The 20,156-nt window shown below is 41.5% G+C and overlaps 1 protein-coding gene across 1 annotated transcript in view; it reads left to right on the top strand.

Annotated features, from left to right (window-relative positions):
• The window catches only part of SDK1 (sidekick cell adhesion molecule 1), a 384,823-nt gene that overhangs the window by 214,468 nt on the left and 150,199 nt on the right, over nt 1-20,156 (top strand). Inside the window, exons 6-7 of the mRNA XM_058035661.1 lie at nt 16,702-16,813; nt 17,767-17,957. Of these exons, the coding sequence (XP_057891644.1) occupies nt 16,702-16,813; nt 17,767-17,957 (303 nt within the window). The remainder of the gene's footprint in view (nt 1-16,701; nt 16,814-17,766; nt 17,958-20,156) is intronic.

Raw genomic sequence — 20,156 nt, 5'->3', positions numbered from 1 at the left:
CTGCAGTCATTAAAAGAAGCTATCACTATTAATCTGCAGTCTCAAGGCAGACAGGTTTAACCTGAAGCTGATCATCAAATAATGGTAACAGATATTTGTGCTTTGGTGAACGTTCTCTTTCATCTTTGGATGCCTTTTCTGCAATGTAATGGGAAGGGTTGAGGATTGTAACCTTCATTATAGAAGTTAGTAAGTTAATAATGTGTCTTTTAAACAGATTTTTCCCCCCAAGCCAAGGGTATTTGTGAAGGGAAGGAGATTTTATAAAACTTAGCAGCTCATTCTATGCATTCTCAACATTCAGGGTATTTCTTACTCTAATTTTCAATTTAGAGTCCTTGGTTTCCTAAAAAGCCTCATCCTTGAGCTGTCCAATGCTCCTCCATTAGAAGAAAAAGCATTTTTTGGTTGGTGAATTGAGTCCTTAAAGTGATGACAAAGAGTGATTACTAACTAGTAATGTATTTATGTTCCCCTTTTCCTCCTGGTGGCCTGAAGAGCTCATCCCACCCTGCAGGTACAAGAGCACTTGGGAAGGGCAGCTGTAAGGATGAATTCATCCAGTTCCTTCCTTAGAAAGTGGCCCTTGAAAGAACTGAAATAATCAAAATATTTTGACTTGCATTCTCTTTTGCTTCTCCTTACTCAAGGAAAATTTTCCTCTGGGAAAAATACAGGAATCTGTCACCACAGACAAATGGGAAATTGGGATTCATAAAGGTTAAGGGGAAAAAATTGAATTTATTTTTCATTCTTCCTAAAGAGAAAGTCATATCCCTTCTCAAATATCCCTTAACATCCTCACAGAAATAGGATGATATCTGTCATTTAGGCTCTGTGAGTACTCTTGTCCTAGTTCCAGCTTTTGGTTGTGGTAATCAAGTGATCAGGGCAAAACAAACCCATCCCAAGTTATGCCTTCAGAAACCATTTTTACCTGCAAATATAAAAATTGAATTCCTTGGTATAAATGATCTTCAGAGCATCTGGTATCATCGAGACACAGAGCCCTCAGAGGTGGGGACAGCCCTGCCCTGTTGTGCCCCATGTGCTCATCCACTCAAAGGATCAGCAAAGCAGCAGCAGCTGTTCCCAGCCTCTCACTGAACTCCTTTGCTCTGTGGTCTGACATTGGGCACAATGAGGGACATAGGCTGGAAAAGCAGTTTAAATTAACAATTCAGGTAACCCAAAAGGGCCACAGCCCCACACTGTCTGAAGGAGGAGTGTGCCAGGGACAGTGACAGAGCAGGGCCACCTGATGGGTGTGAGCACAGCCCAGCCCCCCTTGGCAGGGAGCAGGGGCTGGGGTTCAGCTGCTCTGCAGTGGGTGAAGGGCTGGGGGGAGATTTCTCAAAGCTCCTTCTCACAGAACTTTGGGTTGGGACCTCAAAGCTTGTCCAGTCCCACCCCCTGCCATGGCAGGGACTCCTTCCCCTATCCAAGGCTGCTCCAAACCCTGTCCAACCTGGCTTTGGACACTTCCAGGGATCCAGGGGCAGCCACAGCTTCTCTGGGCACCCTGTGCCTCCCCACCCTCACAGGGAAGGATTTATTTTTAATTTATAATCTATATAATCTATATCCACCCTCCTGCAGCTTAAAGAGCAGCCAGGAGTTGATTGAGGGTGTTTCACACTGACCATGTTTGCATCCAGAGGAGATCGGGAAGGCAGAGATGCTGTTGGTTTGAATTTTGGAAGGATTCAGCTCAGGGGGTTGAGAGGAGCATCCCCCTGCCCAGGCTCCTTTCCTGACTGGTTCCCAGGGAAAGGGGAGAGTCCTCACTGACACTTCACACCCAGTGAACCCATCCTCTGCAATGCTTCACATGGGTTTTCATCTTGGCTTTTTAAACTTTTAATTTTGTTGGATATGTGCATTTGATTTCTAAAAAAGGACAGAAGAAAGATCTGGCAGGACATGGCAGTGGAGATGGAGGGGCAGGAAAGCAGGATTTTAACCCTGGGACGGAACCTGCTGGCTGAATGGCCTCAGCACATGTTTTGATCTGGGGTTTAGGCACCATTTCTAGTGCTTGGTAACAGCTCAAGCTCAGTTCAGTTGCTCTGGTGACATGTGCCAGGGTCTGAGGGCAGCCTGAGACAATAACTGAGAAATGCAAATTGCCTGGTTCTTGCCTGTGGTACAACCTGGGAGAATCTTCTGCTTTTTCCCCTCTCTGCTGTTGACAAAGATACTGTAAATAACTATCCAGCAGCAGAATTAAATTTAGATTGCCACATCTCATTAAGGAATTTTCCAAGTGAGAACTGGCTTGAAAAGGGCTGTGAGAAGGGAGACACCTTCAGAGCTTGCAAGATCCCCAAGGATTTGTATCTTCCAGCTGAAAACTGGAAAGAAAAAACAAAATCTTCCCATCTTGTATTTGAGTGTAACCTAATATGTTAAAAGGTTGTAATAAACAGGTCAGATGCACCTGGTGCAGCCTCATTTCAGTAATGTTTGTCCTCACCTCATTTTCACCACACATAAAATGGAGATAATGGTTCCTCCATCTTCTCTAGAGGTCTCTGGTGTGCTGGGAGAAGCAGTTATTATTTTTCAAGAGCACTTTCTACTCCTGCTTTCCAGTGGTAATAATTTGTACTTTTTAATGGTAGGAGTAAAGGATTTGTACAGAAATAAATCAGTTTTTTAAAATTTTCCACTTTCCCTCTTTGCTGAGTTTTACATTCCATGCATTTGTATGCATAGAGAGGAACAAGAAACAACAGAAAAATTGTTAGCAGTTAAAAACATTTGTTTAAAAGCATTTTTTGTGACTCTGGCTCTCCTATATGAAGAAAGAAACAGGTTCAGCAACATGCTATTTTTTCTTGTTCTTTACATTGGCTATTGCTATTAATTATTATGAGTGGTACTTGTGATTCACTATAAAATATACAATTTTATATCCACCCTGCTTGTGCTGAGGGAAGACTCAATTATTTATTATTTTCAAAGTGAGTAGATGACAATGATTTGCAGAAGCTTCTCAATGTCTCTCAGAAATTTGGTCATTTCTGTCATGCCTATGGTTGCACACCTAAAATTTGTGACCAGACAGAAACTGGGAAATGCAGAGCAACCCTTAAATGACCACATTTGCTGGGCTTTGAGTACACATTGGAGTTGAAGCTTGTAATGTTTTCCATGTGTTATTTTAAATAAAAATTAAAAAGCAAATGAAGCTGTCCCCCAAATCAACAACAAACCCCCTCTGAGATTTGTGCATCACAGCTTCTGGATCAGGGCTGAGTGGGAAGCATGGAAAGCACAAACCCAGTGCAGTTTCCATGTTTTGGGAAATAAATTGCTTTATTCCATGTATGAAATGCTCAGGAGATATGTCTGGAGCCTCTGCCTTGTGGGTGGGACATGGGGCAGCTGTTCCCAGAGCCCAGAGCAGCCCACGTGCTGAGCCCTGGGGCAGGACTGCTCTGCCCTGCACCTTCGTCCCAGTTCCCTTCCAGTCCCTAATCCTGGGCTGCAGTAAATGCTTGAGTGAGGAGAGCTTTACTTGCACCTTATAGTGGGCTCTGTAACAGAGTGGCATTAAAGCATTTTGCTGAAATACCAAGTGATCCTTTTCTTTTTCAGCGCTGCTAAGTGAAAACACATTGATTTTTATTTTCTTTCAGCAACTTCAATAGCTCAAGATTATTACTATTTTTAAGAGTGATAGAGAAATGTCAAAAATGCTTCATCTGTACTTTTATTTTTATATATCACCAGGCTTTGTGTTTTTCAGGGGTTTTTTGTTTGAAGTTGCAGACTTTGGGAACAGGGCAGAGAGATTACAGTTTATTTCAAAAAGCTGCTTCTATTTCTGAGTCCTCTTAGAGATTTTGTGGTTCAGTAGGTAACACATTTTATTGTCTTAAATTCAGTCTATCCTGCAAAATTCTTTTGCTCCTGAATAGCCAAATGGTCTGGCACACATTAATCTCTTATCTATAATAATGTTTTTTGAAAGGAAGGAGGGGAGGGAGATGGAGCAGTTCGTGACACTCTGTAGGGTGCTGGCAGCAGCCTGCAGAGAGGCCAGTACCAGCTTTTGACACTGCACATGCTTTATTCATTCAGCATTTCCTCCCACTGGAGGTGAGAGTGAGGTTTCAGCACCAATCCCATAGCCAAAAGCCTGGAGAGAAGTCACTGAGCAGGAGGTAGCAGGGCCAGGTTGATGCTGTTTGAGCATCCCCATCACACCTAGGACCAGGGGCTGGCTGCGCCCAGCTCCTGGCAGCTTTGTTTTACCTGCTTGGAGTCATTTTAATCTGCTCTAGGTGCATTTCATGTGTGTGTTTCAGGGATTCAGTGATTCATCCTCCCCATTCTGTGTAAGCACTTTCAGGAGACGTGTGTAGGAGAGGAAGTGAGTTACGCGTTTTGGGTTTCAGGTGGACCCTGCAGTGTTAGGTTTCTGGTTTAGCTGACAGCTGATAGTTGTGCTATGACACAGCCCATCACCATCTGGAGAGCAGAATCACATTTTTAGGGTTATTTTTGGGGCAAATCTGAATAAAATGGGTTAATTAAGTCGAAACAATGCAGTTGTGTTCTGCCTAATGACACGTTGCCAATTTATTTCAAACTGACAACCCAAGGACGTTTTGGGAAGTGACAGAGTGTTTCTAAACCTAGGGGTGAATTGATTTCTTTTTAAAACAAAATGAAATAGATGTTACTTGTACCTCAACAATATAAAAATTCATGTCTCAGACGATGGTGCATTTTCTAATGTGCCACTTTATCTTCCACTTATTCCCCCTAATTTTCCTTATTAACTGTAATTCTGTTGTGACATCCGAGTGTCATATTATAATGATGAAAATTTCAAATAAGAAGCAGCATGAAACACGAAGTTTTGGATGAGCTGGGAGTCAAGAGCACCCTGTGGAAATAAGCTGATGGTTTTTATCGCAGCAGTGAGTCCCTGTCATATTCAGGAGAGGCTGTTTACCGACCACACAGCCAAAAAACTGTGACCAACCCTTGTCTGAGAGGGCAGGAAGTCAATGCAAGATTGAGAAGACATCCCACTCTTCTCTTGGCAGGGCACAGCAGAGAGGAGATCCTAAGTACATTAATGCAAAGAGCATTTGTACAGGCCAGGCAAGGTACAGCCAACACTTTGTTTTGAACAATGCTGGCACTACCCAGACTGCAGCAGCACCAACAAAGAGCCTGGAGTAATAACTTCCCTTTAGATTTCTTTTTAGAGGGCTTGCAGCATTCTCTGAGCAGCATTTATGTGCTGGCTATAGATAGGCAGGTCCAAAACCCCATTCCACATCCCAGAAAAGAGAGAGGCTGGTTTATTCTCACTTCAGAAAATTAAATGCTTATCCATCTGTGGAATTATTTTTGAATGGATACATTTGTAGACTTTCTTTAGCTGGGTTATTGTTTGCTCTTTTGGAACATTCTTTGCTTTCTGAGTTGTTTTATTCTGGTGACAGAGGAAATGCAGCAATGTGTATTTTTCTCCCTGCTGAAGTCTGAGGCAACGTTGTATTATAAAATAACCAGAGATTGATAATCACAAAGACTGCAAAGGGGAAGCTGCACTTTACTTAGGGAAAAACATCTGTGCTAGTAAGGGGAAACAAAACTTTCTTTTGTTAGAAAAATATTTCTGTGGATTCTGAGCTCTGCTGTGTGCATGGCTTTGTCCCATTATATTTTATTATTTTACAGTACTGTAAATATTATAAATTGAATTTTATTTGATTCTGAATGTCCGTGACCTGAACAACTCTCCTTTTATTAAGGATTGTCTCCCTTTGTAGAAGATAGTGGAGAAGTAGCATGATATGGTCGGGGGATGGAGAACTTTGGACCATATGGAGTGGACCTGAGGCCCCTGATAACCTATTTCTCAAAATATTATTTTGACAAGTCATTCCATATGTTTGTTTGAGTTAGCTGCTGGAAGAAGGCTGTGGGGTATCCTCTTGTTTTTCTGCTCTGTTCCCTTTATGTAAAGACTTGGAAATAGCAGACCTTTGGGAGCAAGGTAGCAATCTGGGTCCCAAAACATGTTCCTCAGATGTGTGTGTGTGTGTGTGTATAAAGATATAAAAATAGAATGCAGCAAGAGTTGACCTTGAGCTTAAAATGCTGCTCAGTGAGTGCATTGGGGTTTGAAGAGTTAAGTTCAACAAGGGAAACCAAGAATGCCTGTTTATTTCAGTGTTATCCTCTCTGTAGAATTGCTCTCCTTTAAGCCTTCATGAACTGTGCCCAGCCTCTGGTATCTGGGGTCTGAGGCTGTTAAAATCGGTAGGGTTCTTTTATTTCTTTTAAAGTTCAAATTATGTCTATATGTGGCAAGTTTTAATCTCAGTTCTTGGAGGGGATTTTCTGGAAAAATCTTTGACCCATACTTTGCTTATCCATCACCTACAAAAATAGACTTGCATGGCTTTGGTTGAGTGTTTTTTAAGAATATGGGAATGGGGCCCAGGTGGTGGCCTGGACACTTGCCCCAAATATCTGTGACACAAAAGCTCCTCCTTTTGTTGTGAAGGGCATGTAAACTGTGGAACTCTTTCAACTAAAAGAGAAGATATTTAGATTATGTAGGAAGATAGGAAGAAATCCTTCCCTGTAAGGGTGGGCAGACCCTGGCACAGGGTGCCCAGAGCAGCTGTGGCTGCCCCAGCCTTGGAAGTTTCCAAAGCCAGGCTGGATGGAATTTGGAGCAATCTGGATTAGGGGAAGGTGTCCCTGAACTGGATGAGCTTGAAGGTCCCTTCCAACCCAAACCATTCTGGGATTCTGTGTGCACAAGTCTCTGCTTCCCATGTAATGTCCCACAATATTAGGTTCATTTAAAAAACTGCTACAGAGAAATAGATCTTGGGAACTCACATGTGATCAATTGTACATATCTGTTTTATGCTCTACAGAGCATGTTTAATCTTAAATCTTCCCTCTGAAAATAGTGCTTCCGTTATTGTTGTCATAAAATAAATTGTTGAAGGTATTTCATAAAGAATTTTCCCCAAAGTCACTGCAAATGCTTTTCTTTATTTAAGTCCAGTGAAGGATTCATTCTCTTCTTTAGTTGTTACCACCCTTTCATTTCTAAGTAAGAGGAAGAGTTTAAACTTCTTACAAGTAAGAAAAAGCAAAAGTAGGCTGTCAGTTGTGTGATTTTATTTGTGCCAAAGTAAGGAGTTTAGAAATGCATTTATAAAAAAAACCCAGCATGAAGCCATATGCAAAGATGTATTTGCAAATAGAAAGCAGCATTTTATTATCTCCTATTTCTCTGTCTTTGCTGCTGCTTGACATTAAACCAGGATCTGCTGGTGAGAATTGCAGCCCCAGAAATGGCAGCAGCCCTCTGATCCCTGTGACACAGCCATGTCCCCAGCTCAGCTTTCCTCCTCCCTTTCTCCTCTCAGCTCTTCTCACTACTGAATTTGCATTTCTGGACATAATTAAGTGACAGATTTGGTTTATTTAGCATCCAGCTACTGATGTGTGGTTTATTAACTTAAATTTCCCATTATTAAGAAAGCAAATGGTAAATATCCAGGTGTGTCAAGCACTGAGGATGCAAGGCCTTCAAATTTTGTCCTTAGGACAAAGTGATTCCTGCCTTGTGCTGCAGAAATGCCTGCAACCACTGCCAGGCCCCTCAGACCTGTTTCCTCCTGCCAAATGAGGGTCTGTTTATGGTTAAAAGGATGCTTCTCATGCAATGCACTGAAGTACATCGTAAAAATATACAGCCTCTTAAAAGTAATTCCCACTAATGAGTTATTTTCAAGTCTTTTTAAACATAGCCATGTTTTGGGAGAGATTTGAGGTTGTTCAGCCTGGAGAGGACTCTGGGGGGACATTGGAGCATCTTCAGTGTCTGAAGGGGTTTCAGGAGAGCTGAGAAGGGACTGGAGTGCCAGGACATGGGGGGATGGCTCTGAACTGCCAGAGGGCAGGGATGGATGGGATACTGGGGAGAAATTCTTCCCTGTGAGGGTGGCCAGGCCCTGGCCCAGGGTGCCCAGAGCAGCTGTGGCTGCTCCTGGATCTCTAGAAGTGTCCAAGGCCAGGTTGGATAAAGCTTGGAGCAACCTGGGCTGGTAAAAGGTGTCCCTGCCATAGCAGGGGTGGCACTGGATGGGCTTTGAGGTCTCTCCCCACCCAAACCATTCTGGAATTCTGTGATTCCATGGGAAGCCAAAGGCTGTGGGCCTTGGCTGCTGCTCTGCCTTTTTGCCTCCTGCATCCCTTTGAAGATGACTCTGAGGCTAATAGATTCCACTGCCAGACCATGGATATTTTTCCCCCTTTTAACTGGTGTTGAATAAGATTACACACTCTATCCACTTATTTAGCTGGTATTAAAAGCTATCTGGTGAATTGAAAAGCCACCTGAGTGTTCTTTAGCTGGAATAGCTTGAGGCTAGATATTTTTTCATGTTAAAAGCTCTAATGATGTGCTGGATGATAAGTTTCCAGGCAGAAAGAAGCCCCCTCACTGTGCATGGGGGAAGGTCAGGTCAGTGACAGAGACTGAACTTCCAAATTGCTCTTTCTGCATGAGGAGTTGTGAGAAGGGAATTGCAGAGTGTTTGAGCAGGAATTTGGTCTGCTTTTGAATTTAGCTGCTGATTCACAGGGAGCTGTGTAACTAAGCAGTGGTTTAATTTCCTTAAAACTACATGGGACAATGCTATAAATCTATTTCTGAGGTAGTCCTGAAATACAAACTGGGTCTGCAGACCTTAGGAAGTAGAAAAAAGAGGAATTCACCCCCCAGACAGCAGCTGCTGGGTCACCTGCACTTAATGATCTGTAGAAAGAGAGGAAAATCAAGAAAAAAGCCACATCTCCCATCCCTGTCCCTGTCCTCAGAGCAGAACTGGTGAAAGACAGGCTGGAGGGACTGTGTCATGGACCATCCTGGCCTTGCTGCCTCTCCTGGGGCACTTTGTTGGTTACAGAAATACATTTTCCATCTTTAAATCACCTGTATTTAGGCCCCAGCCTCTCATTGTGCCCAGGAGTGGACCCTAAGAACTCTCTATAAGGTTTTAGACCTTTTCAGCCTGCATTTTAGACTCAGTTTTATCCAATAAAATATATAAATCTCCTCTTTACTGGACTATCTACACACAAAGGAGTATAAATTGTCTTCTGGCAAGAGCTGATTTTCCATTAATCTTTCCCTAGGGCTAAATTAACAACACTTGCACTCTGTGTGAAAGTCCTTACAAAGGGGGAGAAAAAAGCTGTTTAAAACGTGGCTGTTAGTTGTTTAAACATTTGGAAGCATTTACAGAGTGACGCTGGCTTGGATTTTTACTCCTACTCCTCATCTTTTGTGTGTTTTTCAGTGAATCCTTCCAGACAAGACAAGTTTTGCTTGTTTCATTAGTAAAATGAAGGCTGTGGAAGAATAGGATTGTTTTCTATAAATGCTTTAGGATGTAAACAGAGAGAGAGAGAGCAGCTCTCCAGGCTATAAAGGACAGCTCTGGCAGAAGAACTAACAGAGTGCATTGGCCATTGAAGCTGGAAATTAGGAGTGTTTGTAGCAGGTCGAGCAGAAAAGCTTTAGGAAGCTTTACAACCAAAAAAGGATCTGGAATGGTGAAATCACCACTTGTATGGGTTAATTTCTGTGGGTAACTTTGTTTTTTGAAGTTAAATGCTTCAGAAGTGTCATTATGACAAATTCAGAGAATCCCACAGGCCCAGGAGGGGTGGATGGAAAAGGAGAGAGGGGAGGTTCTCAGCCTTTATAACATGGGCAATTCAGGTAAAACAGATTTATTGCAAGGCTTCCTCAACAAGTGCTGATGAAATCTCTTCTAATTGATCCTTTACTATATCCCTCCTCAAACTCTGGATGTTTAACTTGGGATCTACTTGCTCTATGTTGTTCTGAGTCTTATTATTTTATTCAGTTTTTAGAATTTTTTTAACTTTTCTTGCAGTGGAAATGCTTCCTGTGTTTTTTGTGATGTGGACAAAGCTTAGTCACGGTGACAAGAGCGTAAAGAGTCAATAAATACAACTGACCTAGATCATTCACTTGTTTTGCTTGGGTTTTGTAAATCTTTTTTGTATCTGGTGTTTTATTCATATGTTGTGATGTTTGATGTCTGGTTCAAGACAAGGGCTGGATATAGAAGAATTCACTTGCTGTGATGAATTCAAACAGCTAGGCTGTTTCTTCCCTATAAATTTGATCCACAAAATTAAGTTTGCATGTTTGTCTTTATTTGCTTTTTTAGGTCTGCCGTCTGGGTTCTCAACAGTTAAATTAAGTATGTTAATTCTTAAATTTTTGAGGAGTCTGAAGACATTCTTTGGTACTGAAAAGTCATAATTCTTGATATAACAACTCTCCACCATTAGTTTGCTAATTATTTTGTAACTGTGTAATGTTGGCTCAAAGAAAACCCATCTGGAGTTTTTATGTTCTTCATCAAACTAAACAAATGTGACCAAGAAGCCTCATAGGAGAGTCTCTGTTATTTTCCTTTATGCCTAGAAATCAGAGCAGAGACCTGTGCAGTGACAGCAGCATCAGATTTCCCTTTTCTTGAAAATAAATAGTCCTTGCTATAGTCAGAGTGGGAAACTGCAGCAGTAACTTTGATTATCTTAATGCTCTTTTATTGTATCAGCACTTAGGAATCACTCTAATAAGCAGGGAACCAATGGACATGGTTTGGACATGGGTTTATGATTGAGAACACCCTTGCTTTTCATAAATTGCATGATGTTTCTCTCTGGTGCCTGCAGGTGGTTGTCAGCATTTGCTTTTCTGTTGATCAGCCTCCAGTTCCTGTTGTGCATCTTTAGCTCCAAGGGGAAGGGAAATTAATCTATTATTGATCAGGATCCAATTCCTGTTGTGTGCCTTGTACTGGAGAGGGAAAGGGGCATTAATCCACTCTGGGTTCATAATTCAAACCATCTGCAGGCTGTACCTGGCAGCAGGGAGTGTGTTCCATCAGGTTGTTTGTATTTGTAGGGTTGCTTTTTCTTCTCTCCCCCTCGAGCAATCTTGAGATATTCTTCTTTTCTTATATTCTGGGTCCCAGGCAGAGATTGCACATTCCTGATGCCATAATGGTGTACTAGATGTAATATTTTTGCTATTTGTGCTGGACTCTTATCTCCTATCCTTTTTTCTAATAGGGGTGTCCATAATTTGATAGAATGAAGCTTTGCATGTATCCTCCATAGTAATTACCAAGGCATTTCTGCATTCTGTGCAAGCCTGGAAGAATGTGGGAACTTTTGGGTGAAAGTTTTCTAATATTTTTCTCTCAGGATAACTTATAAATGGTTTCAAAATTCTGTTTAAGTACTCAATTTCTCTATTATCTTGAGGGTAGGGTACTGGTGATCCCTTCTGGGGAGCTTTTTTCTCACATAGACAAATTTCATAACATGAATAAGTAAATTTATTTTTGGGTACTGATTCCTGTGGGATCCCTTCTTCAGTGCAAGCTGGACATGGAGCAGTATTTGCAGTAATTTACAGTGAGGATAGAGATGAGGTGCAGCCAGCCTCACATTCCAGGCTCTTCATTATTTGGACAATCCTCCTCCTGCTCATGGTCACCTTGTTTGGATTAAGCTTCTTCAGAGGGTTGGGACCTATAAGCAAGCCTCAAAAATAAACCTTATTGTTGTGCTCAAGTCTGAACTCAAACTATTATTTCTTTTCAGGAGATAGAGTTTCTCTCGGTTTCTGTTGAGGCTGGCTTACCTCATATCTCTGTCACATGAATTTGAGCTCCCATTGAAGTAATACACTTAATATTCTGCACTGCAAATACAGACATAGATAAACTTTGCATGTCATAATGTAAAATCTGGGGAAGAACTTAATGTTTATGCATTTCTGAAGGGGAAAGAACCTATTGTGTCTTCAGTCATCTGGCCTGGGTGAGATTTCAGTTCCGTTGGGAAAATTAAGCACCCTGAAGTGGCTTTGATAAGGTCTGGGATCTTTATAAACTGTAAATTACAATATTTAAAATTCCCTGTACCTTACATGTCAATATATGTACAGAGATAAAAATACTGTATTTGCAGAGATGATAGGGCAGTGTACATAATTATTGTATTTAAATAACAGATGAAAATTCTACAGCTCATCAGTAGTAAAAAAAAAGAAATCAGTTAGGACTTGGATGGGTTTGATTCCTGATCAGGCAGGAGGAGGGAGGGAGGAGTTCAGCAGCTCAGTGATGTGCAGCCATTCACAGCCACAGGTGATAAAAACAAACAGACCATGCAAAAGTTGTTCACTCTTTCTTCTTCTTCTCTCAGTTTATCTCTGCTATGTGGGGGATTGCCAGATTCCTGAATTCCACAGTCTGGAGAGGAGTTTATGTTCAAAGGGACAGAAAAAACCTCAGATCATCCCTTTCCATTTTCTGTTGTCTCATTTTTTTTTCTCGCTTTTTCTGGCTCTTTATAAAAATAACCAAAAAAAAGTTGAATATGGAAAACATAATATCAATATCAATTTACCTTAATATCTTGTGCTGCAAATGGCAGCAGCTGAACTGTTTGCTGAGCAGCTGGGAATGAGGGAATGAAGGCTGGAGGACAAACTCCCTCCTGTCCCCAGTCTTTGGTGTTCCCAGTCTTGCTTCAAAAACTGTTTGGGGTCAGTCCTGAAGGCCCTGCAGGTACTGGGCCCTTGGAGATCCTGGTAATGGCTCAGACAGTGATAAATGAGAAAGTTTAGAAGCAAAGGGGAGATTGGAAACGCTGCGAGTGCAGTGGCTAAAATGGATAGAAAGGAAAATAAAGCAGTGTGAGTTCTCTTTTGCAGAACAGTTCCCTGTTGGATTAGGCCTCTTGCCTGTGGCTGGCCTTCTGTCCAGTCATCTATTAAGGGCTAAAATCAGATTAAGAGCACATCCCCAAGTGTTTTCCAGTGTCACTCAGCCTTGTCTCTGCAGCTCCCTACAGGTTCCCCCCAGACTGATTATGTCTGATAGGGAGGCATCCCCTGGCTGCACTTCTGGGGTCAGTGTTTTTCCCTAATGCTGCTTTGCTTTCTTAGCTGAGAGGAGGGCTCAGAAAGCAGATGGAAAGGAAAGAAGGCCTTTTCTTTCCAAAAAGGTAGAATATAGCTGGGAATGGTTCCCTGTTAGTGGATTCATCTCACTGTAGCTCTGTTCCCTTGTGCATTTGTATTACTTCCCCATTTCAGTGTATTTATTATTTTCTTCAGAGAAACTGAAGTTCAGTCATTAAATTAAAGGATACATCAGAAATTGAGCAGCTCTTAAATAGTGGGAAACGTCTTTAGAAGACCATGGGATGGAAAAAAGGGAAGAAAATGGCCAGAGATGCATGCAGAGAGGCTGAGGGAGGAGGAGAAGAAAGAGGTGATGAAAAGCCAGAAGCAGCAAAGTGCTAGAAAGCTCAGGCAACAAAAAGTCTGATGAAGTAAAAAAAAGGAACAGTGAAAAGGAGGAAAATTCAATTGTTTTCGACAAAGGATTTTAAAAGAAAATGTCTGTTTACTAACAATGACATTCTGCATTGGATTTTTGTGTAGCATCAGTCAAGTAAAATCACATCTGTGTGCTGCATGTGGAGGCAGGAGAAGGATGGAGTCGCTTTATTGACAGGCAGGATGAGAAACTTGGGGAGTCTGGGTAGCTGTTCATTATCTGAGTGTTTGCAATAACTCTGCCTTCCCCAGCCTGATGGAAAGCTGATCTGCCACATCCCATCATCCAAACTAAATCCCAATGTTGCTTATCTCCATTAGGATCTTGGCTACTCTGATACTCCAACCTGTGGATTTCTTACAAAAGGATGAAGTTCTGAAAGGCACAGATGCCAAGTTACAGCCCTATTGAGATTTTAACTCTAAAGTAAAACTAAGATCCTCCTTTGGTGTTTCAATTGGCCATAAAACAAAGTTGCAAAGTGCCCTCTGCAAAGGGAGTGTCCCTGTGGAGTTTGATTTGGCAAGACTGGGGACAGAGTGAGTTATGGGAAGGAGTTTCTAAGTGCTGCAAAGGGAAACTTGAGCTGCCTTTGAATACAAAATAGGAATATTCATGCTGCCTCCATACTGTTTGGGTAATACTTGGAAATTTTGTTGTTTTCTGTATATGCTGTTATGTCCATAGCTGACCTTTGTAGGTGCATTCCTGAGAATCCAAGTTCTGACCCTTTTGATGAGCCCTCTGTCTCACATCAGCATCTGTTCATCACAACCTTAGCAGGAGCCTGCTTTTAATAAGTTTATTTCAGAGATGGTACAAAATAACAATAAACACGGGCTTTGTTTAGATTTTTGTTACAGTCACTAAGAAATCTCTGTCTTTTCCTGGTTGCAGGATGGGGAAGGTGCACTTTTATTTCCTTTCTTATCTGCCGGGTGCACACAGGGCCACTCATGTGGGTGATGGGGGTGACAGCAGAGCCAACTTGTCCTCTTTGTCTGATTTTAGTGGGGAGCTGATAAGTCAGACAAGTGGTTTTCCTCTCTCCCAGATGGAGATAAGGAATGATTGCTGCCAAATTAGTCACTGGTTTGTTGATCTTTTAGCATTCACTGTTGCAAACCTTCATCTTGGGCAGAAGTGGTGGGGAGCAGTGATGCTGAGGTTTTTTCTTCTTATCAGTAACAAGCTTCTAATCTCATCATCAGCCCTTGTTTTCTGAGGTTTTTTGTTTGGTTTTGGTTGGTTTTTTTAATTACTAACTGGAAAATTTCTGCTATATATATAAGCTATATATAAGTATTATAATATATATATTATAATACCTATAAGACCAGCACAGAAATCTTAGAAGATAGATTTTCTACCTGATGGCATCGTGTATTTCCAGGAATGTTGATGAGGAGGTGTAAAAGCTGCTAACAGCTTGTGTTTTGAGATCTGTGTTTCATAGAGATGCTGTGTCAGGTTGACAGAGCATATTTAGGGGAAGAAATAAATATCTGCTTACTCTTTAAGTACTATGCTTGAATGCTTGAATTTATTCAGAAGTGTGGGTGGTATTCTTTAAATTTTAAAACTGTTCCACGCTTACATCTCTTGTATTACATTAACTGCTGTCAATTAGAAAATCCAAATGTAAAGGTTTTGTCATTGAGAAATCTGCTCACCTCGTGAGCTTTCTGAGCCCCATAACCAAAGTCTTTATCCATCCAACAAGTAAAAATCCAATGTCAAATGGCTTTTGGCCTGCTGGGTATGATTTAAGCAAAGAATCTTCTGACCATTTTCTATTCTTTAGGGAATTACTTAAATTTTAGGGTCCATACCTTGCATTTCCCAATTTCCCATGCTGCTAAATGGGCATGGACTAGCCTTCTGTGCAGAAAACATTTGATGAACTGGCTTGCTTTTCCATCAGTTTGGTTTTATTTTCATTACTTTTCCCTGTAATTTGTTTATTGGTTTCCATATCCTTGAAAATTTTATTACTGTGTTATTCAAGCTAAAAAATAGCTAATTTTTCTTTCCCAAATGAGTTGCTTGAAGCAAAGTACCTATGAATACATGGGTATTTTAATTCACTTACTAAATGCATACAGAGAAAATTTACAAGCTGCCTTTTTACCATTTTTTAAGTGTCTGCTGACTGTTGCATAAGCTAAATTATTTACAGTATGAAGCCTCACAAAAGAGTAACAGATTTGGGTTATTTACTTTCCTGATAAGAAAAGGGGATTGAAGTTGCTGTGATATGCTGCTTTGTTAATTTTATATTTGTTCCCCAGTGTGTAAAATCTTTTTAAAGAACTAACATGAGTATTGGCAGACTCTTTTGAAATGGTGTGGAAGGGGTAAGATTAAACAAAACATGAAAAGGTCTTAAAAACATAAGTCAGCAAGTGTTTGATAAAGAAAAAGTGCTCAACAGTAGAAAACATTTTAGATGCTTAATTTATTTCTCTGTCTTAGAGAATATCCCTGGATGGAGGGCAGGGGCCAGTTCTTAGGAGTCATGGGGTCTCGGAATCTCTGCTGGTCAGAGTGACCCCAAGGTGTTAGAAAGTCTCTTTTCCCAGCCTGGTGGTCAAAAAAGGAGTCAGAGCTCTTCATTTCTCAGTCTCAAGGTTGTTTATTGTTTCTTATCTAGAAAATTTTCTCCTGTCCAGCCAAGGTCTGCTAAGCAGGAGAGTCCGAGGCACTCTGCAGACTGTACAATTTACAATTACTTTCCAATACCTATCACCTATGTTAGACAGTGAGCTTCTACTCTAAACCAGTCTAAAAGTGCCAACATCACCCAGAAGATGGAGGCTAGGAAGAAGGAAAAAGGACGAGGCATGCCCAGATCCCTCCATCTTGCAACCTGAGCCTCCATTCTAAAAACTTCAAAAATCTGTTTTTCACCCTGTGACAAACTAACTATTATTCTACTTAAACTCTTTTGACTTGTAATTCTTCATGTAAAGGTTGGTAATTGTTTTATCCAAGAGCTAAATCAAAGGCACAGGGGTCTTGGGCTCTGTACCAGGGGCTCAAGCCCTCCAGGGCAGCCAGAGGGATGTCCTGGGTTCCCACAGTGGGGTTTTGCTGCTGGGTTGGTTGGAACGCCATCAGGAGATGCCAGCCTGTGGTGAGGCTGAAGGGTGACGTTTGCAGCAGTGCCTGGAAGGTGGCACCCTCGTTGTCCCAGCCCTGGCTGTCCCTGGGGCTCACCAGGTGTGTCTGTGCCCTGCAGGTGCCAGCAGCCCCTCGGAGAGCGCGGCTCCTGCCATGGTCATCCGTCCCCACAACACCAGCGTGGTGGCGGGCAGCAGCGAGGCCACCCTGGAGTGCGTGGCCAACGCCAGGTATGGGAACCCCTCCACAGCTCTCACTGGGACTCTGCCCTCTCTAAAATGTTGTTTTCATTTTTTTATTGTTAATAATTTGGAGATTGACGCAGGATGCTCGCTCTTCAGAGCGACCTTATGAGTGATCTTGTTTGTCCAGCATTACTGAATTAAACCTATTGATTTTTCTGGCCAAATGAGGGTCAGGCAGGGGTGCTTTCCCACCTGGTCCTCGCATGGAAAGGAAAAGAAATGCGGTTCAAGCAGCAGATATTATCTTAAGGAAAAAATTATGGTGAGGGTTAATATTTCAGCTGTTGCCTATCAACAGCAGAGGTGATGCTGTTAAACAGTTGGTGCTTCCTAGTAAATAAATTCAGTGAGGATCTCCTATGAAGTCATTTTTTCAGACACTCTCATTTTGCCGTGATTATTGCTCAACTGTTCATAATGCAATGCACTGTAATACAGAATTCACAGCATTCCTCCTATGTTTCTATCTAGCTGGCCTTGAATAGCTTTGAATTTCAGTGGAAGTGAATAGTTGAAGTCCTTGGGTGATAAGACCAACTGATTTACTTTCCCCTCTGAGGGCAGAGATGTTCTTGATATGATTAATATTGTTTTGGTAATTGAGTTGTAATGAAAGCACTTCTCATGCAGCTGATTCCCATAGCAGTATTTACTCCTTTTGCTTGGAGAAATCAAATTATTAGCACTTAAGTTCTATTGCTGTATCAATTAGCTGTACTTGCATAATGCCACTTGAGTAGTCTGTAGTCCTTGATGTGTAGAAGTTATACATGTATTTACTTTCTAACAGTGTGTTTTGGGGATAGAGGAAGACTTAAAGAAGTTTTATAATCTGTAATATTAGATTCCTCATGTGTATAAACATATATATATGCACACAGAGATTATTTTGTAGTATATACGTTTTACAATTTTATTCTTGTAATTTTTTTTGGCAGACCTCTTGAGCGGCTGAGCGTGACCTGGAAGAGAAATGGGATCAGGATCACCAGTGGCATCAGCAGCTTTGGGAGACGCCTCACTATCACCAACCCGACCTCTGCTGATGTGGGGATGTACTTCTGTGAAGCCAAACTCAGAGAGAGCACAGAGGAGCCAGCAAGAGCTAAAGCTTTCCTTTCTATCTTGGGTAATTCTCGAGGCAATGTGTTTTTTAGTAAAAAAGGCTCTGGGCTAAGGTATAATAGGAAATAAAATTGATATCTTAATATTTCATTGACCTTACATTTGAACCTTTCTTCAGAGAACAGAACAAAGGAGGTGAAGGAGGGTTATCTTCCAAATTAATTCAGCCGTTCTTCCCTGCTAATATAAATTCATCAAATAGATTTTTTTAAACACTGCTGCGATTGTAAATCCCCTGCGAAACTATACATTTAATGGGAATTTTGAGAAATACAGTAGTAAAATCCTTAATGGGCAGCTTCCCTAGCTTGGCTTTTAGGTGCATTAAATCCTGATTAACTCCTGCCTTGCTTATACCCAGTTTTCATATGTCAAGTGCCTGTATTTTTGCAAGAAGTCTTTTAGGAGCACTCCTGTGCTCGTGTGCTGCGGATGCCAGTCGGGGGCCAAGGACGTTCTGCAGGCACAGAGCATTGCTGAGGCAACAGGACAGGGAAGCAAAAGCCATTAATGCAGCTCTGTTTGCTGGACCTCCAGCTCCCAGGGAAACTTTGGAATTAATTCTTTCAAAGGGGGCATTGCTGCCCTTTCCCTCCTGTTTCCACCACCACCTCCTCTCTGAGTGTTGCTGTAGGGAGGAGGTTGGAATTTGGAAATGGCAGCTCCTGGCATGTCTGATAATATTAACACAGTGCGGGGTGGTTTAGGACTTTTAGACTGAAAGAGGGTGGTTTAGACTAGGGACATGAGATGTTTGCAGCCAGACATGATTGTGTGAAGTCAAGCTTTTATCTGTGGGAGTGTCCTGGGCAGTGTCCTGGAGTGTCCTGGCTCCAGTGTCCTGGAGCCCTGGCAGTGCCAGCAGTCTCAGCGTTGCTCAGGGCTCAGGCACATGCACTCCTGGAGCTTTGCAGAGGGAATGCAGCCCACGATTCTTTACATCTTTGAGCCTTCTGAAAATACAATTTTAAAGGCTGCTGTATGATTTGTATTCTGCTAAAGCAATATGTAGTAGCTGCTGTTAAGTGAGAAAGCAGCTCTTCCCTCTGCAAAGCTCCATTCCAGATTCATTTAGAGCACTGTGTGTCTGTTATATTTATTACCTGCTGGACAAAGTTTGGTTCCAGTCTCTTTCCTTGCCCTCTGTTCCTTGGAGTTATTACCTTCTCTTTAAGGAGCAGAGATGGATTTACTTATTTATAGGTTTTGTTCAAACTCTTTCTTATTCATAAGATTTTATTGTAGCTGGTTTGCCTTTGTTGCTGTGATGTCAGATCCAGCCTAATGCAATACTTAAAGCAGCCTCTTGGTTAATCGAAAGAATTTTTAAATACAGTTACAATAAAACTGAAAAATAATCACTGGGGAATCATATTAAACCAGCAGTGCTTTAGTTGCTTACCTGCTGTCTTATTTTTAAATGTTTTATTTATTTCCTATCCAGTTTTAGGAGGCTGTCAGGGAATGAAGTTATGAAAAGGTCTGTAGATAAGAACAAGCAGATGAAAGAAAGCAGAAACAAATTGGTTACCAATTACTTTTATTTCCTTCTGATGGAACACGACACTTCAGATGCAGGTGTTTACTCAACGTGTCAGCAAAGCCTGATAGATTTCTTTATTTATGAGTTTCTTGAGCTTGCAGGATGGATCTCTAATTCTAAACAGGGAGCCAAATCAAAGGATTAGTAGTTAATGCATAACTTATATTCAGCTTTAGAATTCTTGGATGGATCTGGCTGTCATTTAATTAGTCAAGGGATGGGTTCTAGAGGAAAGTGCAGACAAGATTCAAACCTAAGGCTTTCTGCAGTGTATCTCTCCTAGTCCATGGGGGCAGTACTTAGAGAGAATCAGGAATGCTTGTCCATTTGCATGCATAAAATATTTGTAGTGTGGATGTGTAGATTGGGAGCTGATAATGAGCTGTACTTCTTGGGAGAATAACACAGCGTGGACTTAATGAGGGGGTCTCAACTAACAGAAAAAGGAAATTAGCTTAAAAGAAGAGGTTTGTTTGCAGAATGGGAGAAATCAAATGCAGCCCCTCAATAGCATGGATGTGAAAGCTTCTGTGGATCAAGAGAGAAAAATATTTTGTGATTAACAGGTAGAACAGGGGTAGCAATGAAAAGATGCATCAAAGATGTCACAAACAGTGAGTTAATTGAAGCTTTTTTCCAAATATATCAGTCCTTGACTTT

Source organism: Melospiza georgiana, chromosome 16 (assembly GCF_028018845.1).
Source record: "Melospiza georgiana isolate bMelGeo1 chromosome 16, bMelGeo1.pri, whole genome shotgun sequence".
Lineage (NCBI taxonomy): Eukaryota > Metazoa > Chordata > Aves > Passeriformes > Passerellidae > Melospiza > Melospiza georgiana.
The sequence above is the reverse complement of the archived record's forward strand: the minus strand, read 5'-3'. Positions and strand labels throughout refer to the sequence as shown.